The 13,082-nt window shown below is 46.9% G+C and overlaps 1 protein-coding gene across 1 annotated transcript in view; it reads left to right on the top strand.

Moving 5' to 3' along the window:
* The window catches only part of Tll2 (tolloid like 2), a 114,296-nt gene that overhangs the window by 71,264 nt on the left and 29,950 nt on the right, over positions 1 to 13,082 (top strand). The window contains exons 7-9 of the mRNA XM_028775450.1: positions 1,427 to 1,532; positions 9,148 to 9,272; positions 12,002 to 12,117. Coding sequence (XP_028631283.1) covers positions 1,427 to 1,532; positions 9,148 to 9,272; positions 12,002 to 12,117 — 347 coding nt within the window. The remainder of the gene's footprint in view (positions 1 to 1,426; positions 1,533 to 9,147; positions 9,273 to 12,001; positions 12,118 to 13,082) is intronic.

Genomic DNA, 13,082 nt, shown 5'->3' with positions numbered 1-13,082 from the left:
TGGTCTTCATGCAGGTTCCCCAGAAACTGGAGCGGTAGCTGTTCAAATCTATCTCAGTCAACTAATGAGACCTGTCTCAAAACAAAACAAAACAAAATACAAAAATCTACAACCCAAAAGGCAATATTAAACATGAAAGCAGCTAGCTAAGTTGTATGGCTTTTTAAAATCTGCTTTGTGTATGTGTTTGTACATGTGTGTTTACATGTTTGTGGCATGTGGAGGCCAGAGAACAACCTTGGGTGTCGTTCCTCAGGGCCTTTCCATATTATTTTTTTCTGAGACAAAATTTCTCATTAACCTTGAACTTGCTAAGGCAGCTAGAATGGCTGCCAATAAGCCCTAGAGACTCACCCATCTCTGTCCCAAGAGCCAGCTTTTAACATGGGTTCTGGGAATTGGACTCAAGTCATTGAGCTTATGAGGAGAGCACATCCCAGACCAAACTCCACAGACTGCTTTAAACTTGCTTCAGAGGACAAAACACTTGGGATTTAACTTTCTGAATTATTTTCTTGATTCTTCACATGGTAAGATCAGAATTTTGGGGAAGGTCTTTGTTTGTTTGTTTGTTTTTATTTTAACTAAATTTATTTATTTATTCACTTTACAACTCAATATCAGCTCTTCCTTTCCTCCTAGAAACCTCTCCTGCAAGTTTTCCCTCATTCCACCTTCCTCTTTTCTTTTAAGAAGGGGAAGCCCCCTGCTGGGTATCAACCCCTGCCTTGTCCTGCACATCAAGTTGCTGTGGGTCTAGGCACACACACACCCTTTCCCACTGGCACCAGACAAGGCTGCCCATTTGGGGGTTTGAGATCCATAGGTAGGCAGGCAACAGGCTCAGGGACAGCTGCCACTCCAGTTTCTGGAGAACCTGTATGAAGACCAAGCTGCTCCCCTGCTACGTATGTGCAGGGGGCCTAGGTCCAGCCCGAGCTTGCTCTTTGGTTGGTGATTCAGTCTCTTGGAACTCCCAAAGGTCCTGGTTAGTTGACTTTGTTGGTATTCCTGTGAAGTCCCTGTCCTCTTCAGGTCCCTCAGTCTTTCTCCCAACCCTTCCATAAAACTCCCTGAGCTTGGGTGTGAGCCTCTGAATCTCTCCGTTGGCTGCTGGATGAAGGGGGAATTTTTTTTTAACCAAATATTTTGGACAAGCAGTTTGAGTGCTAATCTTTCTGCAAGCATAGTTGAAAGTTCCAATGGCATTTGGAGAGGGGTGTTGAACTGTGGGGTAGAGAGAACATAGGGCTTGCCCTATGTTTCAATTTTCTATTCCAAACAATAACCAGAAGCCCCACAAGTCCTGTTCTCTTGCTGCTCAGGCAACAGGAGCAGTAGGAAGTTACCCTGGGCCCTCCTCCTCACAGCTTCCCTTTGAGTACTGCCTTATTTCCACAGTCCTTAACAGAGTGTTGTGTCACAGGTCAGGAGTATAATTTCTTAAAAATGGAAGCTGGCGAGGTGAGCTCTCTGGGAGAGACCTACGACTTCGACAGCATCATGCACTATGCCCGGAACACCTTCTCAAGGTCGGAACCTTTGCTGGGACATCGGTTTTATTGCACCTGCCCCAGGCTTGGGTAGGAGTTCTGAGGTCTGTGGAGAGTGAGTGGGTCTGAGCATGCTCCTACCATGGCTGGCCTGTCCATCTTTGAAATACAGTGGCCTCTGGGCTGCCATGAAATACAATCTAATCATGTTCTTGCTAATGAGATTGAGTCCTGTTGTGAAGCTGGCGTTTCATCATGCCCTCATGTTACAAGGAGCAGCTGGAGAAGAGAAAGTATGGAAAGGTCACCTGGGAGAATAACCTAAAGGCTTTTTGTAGAATTCCCATTGGGTGGGGGCATCTCTGACTAATGCACATCCTAAACAAATCAGGAGATACTTGCCGTTGTCCTAGAAGAGGTTCTGTTTTTTGGAATTTAGGCTGGTCAGAGATGGAAGGACTGTAAACCACAGGTTTTCAGGGACTGTAAATCACAGGTTTTCAGAGACAAAGAAAACTAGGCTCCAGCCAACTTAAGAGAGCTCAGGTACTCAGATCAGAGTGAGAACAAAGACCCAGGTTCCCTGCTTTCAGGTCCCAGGGAATGAGTGCAACTCACTAGAGAAGGGCTGGACCTGCTGTTTACCTCAGGTACTCTTGGGAGTTGTTCAGGGAGATGTTGTGTTCTACACACTGCTCCTACTTCTAGTCCACATAAGTGTCTGTGCACAGAAGCTCATCCACATGAGTCCCGACTGGTAATCTTCCTAGCCTTTAAAGGAAACAAATATTTCTCCCTTTTAAGTCATTAAGCGTCCTCCTACAACAGTCTGTTCATTTATCTAATCCTTTCTCTAGAAAGCGTTGAGGTGATTGCCAACTCATGTATGCATGCACGCACGCACGCACGCACACACAAGAGTAAGGTGGGGAAACAGGCAACCATGTTGAAGTCTGGAAGTCAATGTTCAGAATGTACATCAGCAGGATGTGGAGGGCTGTCAGAGCAAGCAACAAATCCTGCATGTGCTTCCTAGTAGGCAAGGCAAAAAGGAAAACAGATTATCCTGAGTCTCCATGTGTGTCAGGATTAAAGGGAGCCACTGGCTTGGCTGTGTTGGCTCTGAATAGGAAACCTATTACTGAGAGAGAGCTCTTTGGTTCTTGGGCAAGGCATCCTACCTATGAGGCTGCCAAACTGGTAGATCCCAAGCTCCTCAGGGACACTGTTTCTCTAGCTGCATATCTGCTCCAGTCATGACCTGCCTACTGCACCAAAGTAGGGGTCCCAGCCCTCTCACCAGAGAGTGTTGCTCAAATCAGTTTCTGAGTCTCCTGGAGACAGTTGGAGCAGCTGCTCTCGGAGCCCCTTCCAGGTCCACCTTATGTGTAGCAGTCTCTGAGACTAGTATAGGTGAGTGAAGGGTGGATGTGTGATTCTGGGCATTGCCACACAGGAGATCTGAAGTGAAATGGCTTCCTCTTCTGGACAGGTAGACTAGACCTCGAGGGGTCCATTCTGGGGTTGGGAGGTATCCTAGTTTCCATTTTTGTTGCTGTAGTAAGATACTATGACCAAAGCAACTTAGAGAAAATAATTTATTTCATCTTATACTTCCAGGTCATAGTGTATTATTGAAGAAAGTAAGGCTAGAAACTTGAAGCAGAAACCATAGAGCAGTGGATCTCAACCTTCCTAATGCTGTCATCCTTTAGTACAGTTCCTCATGTTATAGTGACCCCTAACCATAACATTATTTTGTTGTTGCTTCGTAACTGTAAATTTGCTACTGTTATGATTTGTAATGTAAATGCCTGAAATGCAGGGTACCTGATAGGTGGGTTATGAACCCACAGGCTGAGAACCACTGCCATAGTGGAATATTGCTTTCTGGCTCACTCAACAGGCTCATAATTAGTGTGTCTCGGTCTCTCTTTCCTTCTCTCTTGATTATGTACTTCTATTTCATATGTGTTTTGCCTGCATGTATGTAAGTGTTATCTCATCCGTACCTCATGCCCTCAGAGACAGCACATTGGATCTCCTGAAATTAGAGTTATAGACTGTTGTGAGCTGCCATGTGGGTCCTGGAAACTGAACCTGGGTCCTCTGTGAGAGCAACAAGTTCTCTTACCTACTGAGCCATATCTCTAGCCCCAGAGCCGGTTTTCTTATAACAACCTAGAATCACCTTCCCAGAGAATAGTGCCACCCACAGTGGACTGTGTCTACCTACATCAATTAACGATCAACATGGCTCCCACAGGGGGCCCATTGACCAATTTGATCTAGGCAGTTCTCTCAGGTGACTCTACTCTATGTCAAGCTGATAGGTGAAGCTAACTAGAACATGGAGGAAGTCCCAGGAAGCCAGTGGAGTGGGTAGGTTGAAACCTAACCAGGGATAAGAGAGGTGGGTGGGAATGTAAGTGTTGGGATTAGACTGAGACTCAACTTGGAAAACATGCAAGGAATAACCTGGCACCACCTGTCAGTCAGAGGCTATGGGCTGGTATATAGAGATAATACCAATTGTCAAGGATACAATGTCACGTTGGCCCAACTGAGAAGCTAGTGCCTTGGATCTTATTTCTGTAACTTCTGTAGCTCTTCATACCCAGCACTTTATAATTTTTGGTCGTGAGCCTAGTCTTCAGTGGCTGAGCTATCTCTATTTATCTGCGACATTCCTCCCTCCCTCAGTAGACTGAGATTTTTGGACAAAGACACTATCTCATTGTCTTTGATTCCCTAGCATCCGGTGGGGTCCCAACTAGGTTCCTAGTAGATTTTTGTTACTTTTTAAAGTGAATGTGTGAAGTCAAAGAGGCCTAGAGAGCTACATCGCAGAGGAATGGGTGAGGAAAGTCTTGTCTGTTATTCTTTCTGAGTCTTTGCACATCCTCATGGTGGTTGTGCCTCTCCAGAGTGGAAGCTGTAAGCCTCTGCTGTGTAGAGAATGCAGGGCTATAGGAACGAAGCTACCTTCCTCTCACTTGCTCCCTGCCACCCACTGCGCTAAGTTCTGGGGCCTGAGGCCAAGCAGAGGCTCATTCTACTTTGCCTAACTTTCTTCTTCTTTTCCTAAATATTGTTTCCTCTCCTGTGATCTCCAGCTCATAATCGGATCGCTTCTGCCCCTCAGGAGGAAACCTTGATGAACTCCAAAGTCAGCATGAACTAGCTTATCAACACAGACCAGAGGAAACCCTTGGGCCAAACCCATGAAGTAATCACACCTCATCCAAAATGCCTGGAATCCCTAGGAGGGAGATTGGCAAGAGACAGCTCTAGGGTGTGATGGGCAATGGGTGCAGGGCCATGGCCCCAGGCAGGCTTCTGCTACTGCTACATCACCCATTGCTGTGCAGTTTCCTCACCAGACTTAGTGTCTTAAGCCACAAGTTACTGTTGTTGTTCTGATACTCTGGGTCTGCCCAGCTCTTTCTTCTTTGGTCTAGTCTTGCCCAGAGCTTGATTGGGCTGGGGGTCTAAAATGGCCATGCACACATCCAGTACTCAGTATCAGCTGGCCATAGCCCATGTCCTCCTTCCCATGACCCTTTACCCTTCTGTGGATTTGGCCAGGCCCTTCTCTGCTTAAGGACTCAGGGCTGTTAGAAGGCAGCCTAAGTAGGTGCGAGCCTCTCAGTGGCCAGGCTCTAGAACCTGCACATCATCACTTCTGCCACATTCTATTGGTCAGAGCAACCCAGAAGGCTAGAATCAGGGACAAGAAGAAATACACTCTGCCTCTGAATGAGAGAAATGGCAACACTCTTTCCAAGGCACATCACTATCAAGATGGTGGGGTATGTTATCTCAACCATCTCCCCCGGCTCTCTTATCAGCTCTTGCTCTAGAGTTTGGAATTCTATCCTCCACAAATATGTTTTGCTACAGGTGAATGCCTGTATTGGTGTTTGTGATGGTTTTCTGTATGAGGTTTTAGAAGGTTGTTTTGTACAACAGGCTCTTACTGGGGCTTTGTGGGTGTTTTGTTAGATGCTTCTCCCCTTCTAATTGCAACTCATTCCTCTGGGTCGCTTCTTTCCTGGGGCCTCACTGTACCTTGCCTTTTAGCTTGTGAAGGAGCAGTGGATCGCCTGCAGAGCACAGGCCTGTGGGACAAAGCCCTTCCTGCTGATGGGAAACTCGGTCTCTGAGTCTCTGAGTCTCTTTGCGACCTGAACCCTCTCCTTTCAGGCTCTCCCCTCTGGTTTTACTTTTCCTTTCCTTTCCCCTTTTCCTTTCCCCTTTGGTTGGGCCCAGGCAGTGGGGAATGATGTTCTTAGAAGTTTTGCTGGACACAGGTCCAGGAGATGAGGAGACAGTTTTCTGGTACAGGGATGTCTTTGTTTGGAAAACTCAGAGCTGGCATTTTTATCCTCTAAAGCATCTGCCAAACCTTCCCTGTTTAGCCAGAAGTCAGTGCTTGGCACTGTCTATCCAGAAAGGGGAAAGGTGCGGTGTTCTAGAACTACATACAGGATGGCTCTGAGAGTGGGCATTCTCCAGAATCCAGCTGTCTGTCAGCAACTCAGAGAATTGCATTGATGTCCTAGTGTTAAAGACAGGCCGTGAGGCAGTGTCCAGCCTGCGACTTTTGTCTCAAACACCTCGCTCCCCCCCCACCCCGGCACTCAGACCATCACCTATTGTGCTCAAGGAGCAAAAGACTTCCATGCACAGTAGGCAGAAAGATAAAATCTGGCAGAAGGTTCCAGGCCTGTGTAGGTGCTGGGGCTGGCTCCCCATTTTTAGCTGTGTTCCAACACCAAGTCTCTTGGAAGCCTAGTTACAATAGGCCTGCCTCCCAGGGTCCTCTGAAGAGGAAAGGACAGGAAGGCACGTCGAGAGGCCCTAAGAATAGTGGAGAAGGGAACATGGTCTGGACATGGCAGGCTCACTGGTGGCTTTACCAGTCATCTTCTAAGCCCAGGTCACTCCTTCCACAACATGATGATATTTGATTGTAAACTTTCTCTTTCAAGGAAGCTGTCATAAGATGCCATGCCTTTTGTTAGGGCAGAAGTGTCTCTGTTGAATAGCAAGGGAGCTGAATTTAGAATTTTAGTTGTCTTAGGGGTCATGCTTTTGGGTTTGAAACCTGATGTCAGGATGGGAGAACAGGGGCCACTGAAGTGTCTTGGGGGACTCTGGAAAATGAGGGCATGAGACTCAAAGGAAGTCAGGACAGAAGGTTAAATGCTGGGCAAAGGAGACCCAACTCTGCTTCTTGGAGAAAAAGTATGCTGAGAGTCTGACTGAGAAAAACAATCCTTTCACAGCCAAAAAAGATAACAAGGTGATGTAAGCAGAAAGAAACGGAGATGTGTGTTATCCAGTGTGGCAGAGAATTTAAGAAAGCACAGAGCTGGAGAGAGAGAGAAAGAGAGAGAGAGAGAAAGAAAGAGAGAGAGACAGAGAGACAGAGAGAGAGAGAGTAGTTAATAACTAGGCTGTGTATGTTTTAACTGATTCTGTTGCATGTAAATAACTATTTTGTAAAGTTCTTTGAAGATAGTTCCTGATTGTGGCTTCGTAATTTAATTAAAGAAGTAGGCAGGGTTTGTGTTCTCCCACTCCCCCTAGTCCCTAAGGATAGAAAAGAGAAACCTAGTCTTGAGAAATTTACTTTTGACAGAGGAGAAAATATCATCACATATTAAAAAAAAAATAGAATGACAGAAAATTAGTCAAGAGAATATGGCAGCATCAGATGGGAGGGGTAGAAAGGGTCCTACAAGGCTTTTAAGAGGGGAACAGAACTGATGGAGATCTAGAGAATGAATAGGAGTCTGTGGGTAGGCGAGACAAGGGGGTGACGGTAGGGAGTGGGTATCCTAGGGAGAGGACAGTGTATGCAGGAATTTATTTGGGCTCTCGAAGGAGATAGCACAAGGTATGACTGGAGAGGAGGTCAGAAGCCATGAACCAAGGGCCCAGGCAGTCAAGTGACAGGAAGTTGCAAAGCACACACATACCTGCCTGCTGAGGTGCACATGTTGCAACACTGTATGACCCAAACAAAAGAGGCTGAGCCCACAGAAGGGGACACAGTCAGGAAGTTTCTGGAGAAAATTTAGGAGGAGACACTGAGCATGTGAACTCAGGCAGTTGTCTGGCACCCAGGAGAAGGGTATGAGGTTAAGGGATGCCTGCAAGGTACATGGGACAGAACTTGGTCATTGATTTCCTCTCAGTAAGAAGAGAGTGAGGAACAGGAAGGAGCTGAGAGCACTTTCTGACTCGTCTTCAGAGACAAATGTCAGGAGACAAATCTAAGGGTAGGATGAGTTCAGTTTCTAGCCAAAGTTAGGGATGGGTCTAGGCCCCTGACACAGCTCAGGGAGGTGGTGCCAGGTATTGGAGAGTCTACTACATGATTCTGAACAGGAAACAGTTCTCTGTGAGTAGTTAAAACTCTGTGGTATACCATGGAAAGAGAGCAGAGGCAGGGGCTTCGTCCAAGCAGGGAGTAGATGTGGTTGCTCTCTATGTCTCTCTCTCCCAGTTCATGCAGCAAAGCCTGTGAACCCTGGGAGGACGGTGAGGAAAGAGAAGCTGACAGCTTCCAGAGATGTAAGAGAGGCTGATGACAACGAGAAGACCCCTGAGCATTGCTGATCTGATTAGCTTAGGTCTCAATCAGAGTGAAGAGTGAACAAAAGCTGAGCATCAAAAAGGGACAGAGACAACTCTTTTCAGAAAGTTGGTTAAGAAGGGAACAGATGAGACTTGGAGAAGGGACACCTTGTAGGACAGGCCCAAATAGAGAGTCTACAGGCAGAGGAGGGGTCTCGCACTCTGCACAGAGTTGTGAGTAATCCAGGGCTCAGCCAGGCATCTGAGGGTCCTCTTGTGTTTTAGAAATGCCCCTCAAATTTTAGATCTTAGTCACACAAGTTTAGAGTAAGATGTTAGGGCTAGGAGGAGCCATTATAACCAACTAGACAAACTCTTATTGTACAGAGTCATAAAGTGAGGCTCAGAAAGGTTCAGAGAAGAAGGGGCTTGTCAAGTTAATCCACGTGGCAAAAGCAGGCCTGGGAGAGGCACATGCAGCTTGGCATCTTTTGCTGACCCCTAGTGCTCTTGATTTAGTTCACGGTCCATCTGATCCAGCAAAAGCACTCAAAGTCTGATTGATCAGCTCATCCGCCTTTGCCTGTGATCTAGCTGCTGGACCAGTTCTCAGGCTCTTCCTGAAGAAGCTCCAAGACCTATCTACACAAAGTGCTGCCTAGTGCACAACTCCATGGGGCGCCACTCACACTATGATCTCCAAATGGTGGTCTCTGGTTCATGCAACATGACGGTCCCCAGGCAAGGACCTGTTAAGAGCTTCATGGAAGTACTCAGTACACATAAGCAAGGCAGGCTTCCCACTACTGGACTAGGGTATATATTTCAACTTGGCAGTTGCCTTCCCATTGGGAAATGAGCAGGCAGATCAGATGAGATGGAATACCGAAAGGTGTCCTGAGTGAAAGAAACCACTCAGTCATGCAGCAAGGGGCAGGGGTGGCAAGCAATGGGGACAGGGGTGCTGATGGGTTACCAGGAAAGAAGCAAAGACTGGGAGTCTCCTCACACAGAGCTTGGCAGCCTTGACTTTTCTCCCCCCCCCTCTTTTTTTTTCTTCCTGTAGAGGAGTTTTCTTAGACACCATCCTCCCCCGTCGTGACGACAATGGCGTCAGGCCAACCATTGGCCAACGCGTGCGGCTCAGTCAGGGAGATATAGCTCAAGCCAGGAAGCTGTACAAATGCCCAGGTAACTGTGAGCCACGGGGACTCCCAGCAACTCCTAGCATCCTATGCTACACAACGCATGCTGTGTGCAAGCAACACCATCCCCTTGCTGGGAACTGAAAGGACCACTCCTTGGCAGCTGTGGTTTCTTGTGTCTTTGTTAGGAAGTGTGCAGTGCAGCACAGAAAGCTGAGAGAGGCGTGTAGCAGGCTCAGAGCCCATAGCCTGACTATGGGAGGCTTTTGAAGTTCTTGATAAAACACTGAGTGAAGAGAGAAGAGAGCATGCGGAACCAGCACAATGTGACATGCTGCTCTGAGAGCCCATCTTCTTTCTAGGGAACTGGGGAATGTTAATATAGCAAAGGAAGAACCAAGAGCTTTTGACAGGAAGACAAAGATCAAAGGGAATGCTTTGGGGATGGTAGGGGTCCAGTTCCCTAAAGCTACAGTCAGAACAAGTCTCTGTGCTGTGTCTCGGGATTAGTTACCAGGTACATGCTATTAAAGACCAAAGAGTATCTTAGGGGTGGAGCAAAGGCTTGTTCTGAGCTAGGGCAGGGGTCCCTCAGATGAACCCTCTGTGCCTTCATCTCTGTTCTGGTTTCGTTTCTCTTGCTATGATAAAAATACCCTGACAAAAAGCAGCACGGGAGATGAAGGGCTTTTTTTGACTTAGAGTTTGAAGTTACAATCTATTATGGTGGGGAAGCCAAGGCAGGAACTTAGATGCTCACGGTCATGAGCAGAGAGAGAAGAAATGCGTGGATCCTTCCTTGTTTGCTGAGTCATGTACCTTTCTCCTGCATCATATAGCTTGGGACCACCTGCGTAGGGAATGGTACCACCTACATTAGGCTGGGTCTTCCTACATCAAATTACAACCAAGACAATCTCCCATAGACATGCCCACAGGCCAACTGGTCTAGATAATTCCTCATTAGCACTCTCTTCCCAGGGGTTCTATCTTGTATCAAGTTGACAATTAAAACTAGCCTGCTTGGGTTCTTGTTCCACATCATCTTGGGATCAATGCCCCAAGGCACTTTTAAATCCTTGCATAGTTATCAATTGTAGCAGCCAAAGTTTGTGCCACTGATAGGGCAGAATGGACTTTAAGGGACTAGGGAAGACAGAAGGAAGTTCCATCACCAATAGCTCCAGTAGCTTTTTCCATACCCTTCAGAGAAGATTTGTGGTAGAATATTTGAAACTGGGGCCACTGGAGAAAATCTGGGCTGTGACATTGCCCTGCAATTCAGGACCACGGGGACTTCAGAATGCTGTGTAGGCTGCATCCTCACGAAATGAGGAAATATGTTCAGCCATCTCTCAATCATCTGGGGGCATGCTGGGGCCAAAAGGCAGGACACACATATCATATAACCCTCTAAATTCAAAGGGAAACCTTAGAACATTCCCTGGGAAATGCCATAGTATTTATTTAGTTACACTGTATAAGCTACTTATTTCCCCGAAGGCTCCCAGGCAGCTGGTAAATATCCTGGAGCACACAGTAATGTATCTATTCCTGCAGAATGCTGATGACTATCCTAAAATAATTTCCATGGAACCCTCGGGGGTGTTGACTGCTGGGAGTGAGCCTCTCTGTGCCTGGCAGTTGTTCTGTAACGTGACACTGAGGCCCCTATAGCCAGGATTTCCTGAGGCAAATGATGGGCAGCCCTCCGCATGCCTTTTTCTGTAGCTCCAAAAGCAGCAGAGGATGCTTCAAGGGGTCCCTGCAAGCTAGGGCAATGGTCACGCAGAGATAGCATCAAGAGAGGGAAGAGATGTTTAAAGATGCCCGTTTCCTGCACTCAGTGGGAAGCCCCATGGTGGGAGTCACTCAGCAAGCCATTGGCTTTGTATTTTTGGGGTGTCTGTCTCCACGATTTGGGAAATACAAATTTTTTTGCTTCTAAGCTACATGAATCCCCCTTCTGCATTTCTTTTAAGGACAAACTAGAAGTAATTTTTTTTCCCATGCAGGTTCTGTGGTTCAGACCCATTCATTACTGGGCAACCTTCAGAGACAGAAAGGGCCCGAGAGCACACTGCTAGAGACCATGCTAGTGTAGCTACCTATACCTGCTTCATCTTTCTCTGCTTTCTTGTTTGTTTGATAGTTCTCTGAGAGGTGAACAGCAAAAGGAAAAGAACTGGGAAGGAGGCAAGATCAAGCTAAAAACATAAATGAGTGTCAAAGCACATTTTCTTGTGGCTTTCCTGGCTTATACGTCTGTGTTCTCCCTGCTATGGTTGCTGTTGTTAGCAGTTACGAAGGCTCCAGTGTGACTTGATGCGTGTAGCTCAGCGTTAGCGCATTTGTCTAGCATGCCCAAGGCTCTGGACTCAACCTCTTTCATAACCAATCAGCAAATCAATTCTACAATCCCTGAAACACTCTGTGGGTGCCAAACCCTGAGTGGACCCATTCATTGTAATGCAGGTGATCTCGCTGGCCCCTGAGCTGGTTCAGTTCATGGCTGGAGAACTGAGATCTGAACCCAGATCAAGCCACATGGAGTCCTGAGAGCCTTTGGCAGGAGCTCTGGGCGCTACGCCTCGGCACCAAGATGCTACTTTTGCTTGCCCTGGCCGGAAAAATGGCTCACTTCCCATCAGTCATCCACAGGGCTTTGGCTTGGGAAAGGCTTTCACGCCACAGGCCTGGGCAGGGTAACTTGGGTGGGAGCTTCCTGTATGCACCTTGTGTGCCTGCATCAGAGTTGTCATTTTGCTTGTGCAGCGTGTGGGGAGACACTACAGGACACAACAGGAAACTTTTCGGCACCTGGTTTCCCAAATGGCTACCCCTCCTATTCCCACTGTGTTTGGAGGATCTCTGTCACCCCAGGGGAAAAGGTAGGTGAGAACATTAACTCTTTTGATTATATCAGTGCATGCTGCACACACCCCTGGGTATCACACCAAACCCCATACATGTAAACAGTTAACATCACCTTTAAAAGGTAGGTTGGACCCCCATCGGGAATAATGTGACACCCTGAGCTGGGTAGAGTAGGAGAATCCAACCCTTGTGCTGTTAATAACAGCAGCTCTTCTGAGTACCTACTATGTGTCAGGAACACACCTGCTTGCTTTGCATTCCCTGTTTTATGACTTCAAAGCCAGTCTTACCCATATAAATGCAAGCCTGGCAGGTACTAAATGTCCACACAGGCTATGAATCAAGCTAACTGTCAGGTGAAGCACACTCTGTCCTCTCCCTGACTGTTACGATAACTCTAGAGGGCAAGTGTCTAGTCTAGAATTTGTTGACATACCGGAGTAGTGAGTTGGTAGATGGCAATGTGGGCAGCCCTCTACTTTCATCTGTGTTGATGTCCAGCCCACACCATTCACTCCAGCCTTGCAAGCAGCTGCTCCATGGCTGCCCTCTGGTAGGCTGGGCTGGTCAGTCATGTGTCTGCTGTGAGATCCAGGAAGGAAGCCATGGTCTGTCTTATAACTGGGCTCAGAGAATGCCAAGGCCCTGAGCCCCTGGAAAAAAATGTTAGGGGCTTGGCAAGCTCTATATCCATTGGCCTTGAAGATTCCATTGCCCTCTAGAGCTGAGCTCACGACCAGAACTTCTCCTTAGTCCAAAGATGGATATGCTTTGTTCCACTACAGGGCACCTTATGTCTATTCTGTGAACAAAGAATCTGAGGGGAAAACACATAGTAAAATATAGAATGGGGCTTTGAACTCTGTACTTTATCTTTTCTTAAAAGACTTAAAATTTTATATATATTATATATAAAATATATATAATATATATATTATATATATTATATATATTTTATATATATTATTTCTTATGTGTG

This window comes from Grammomys surdaster, unplaced genomic scaffold, assembly GCF_004785775.1.
Source record: "Grammomys surdaster isolate TR1022 unplaced genomic scaffold, NIH_TR_1.0 66, whole genome shotgun sequence".
Taxonomy (NCBI): Eukaryota; Metazoa; Chordata; class Mammalia; order Rodentia; family Muridae; genus Grammomys; species Grammomys surdaster.
Note: the sequence above shows the minus strand (reverse complement) of the source record. Positions and strands in the feature narration are given on the sequence as shown.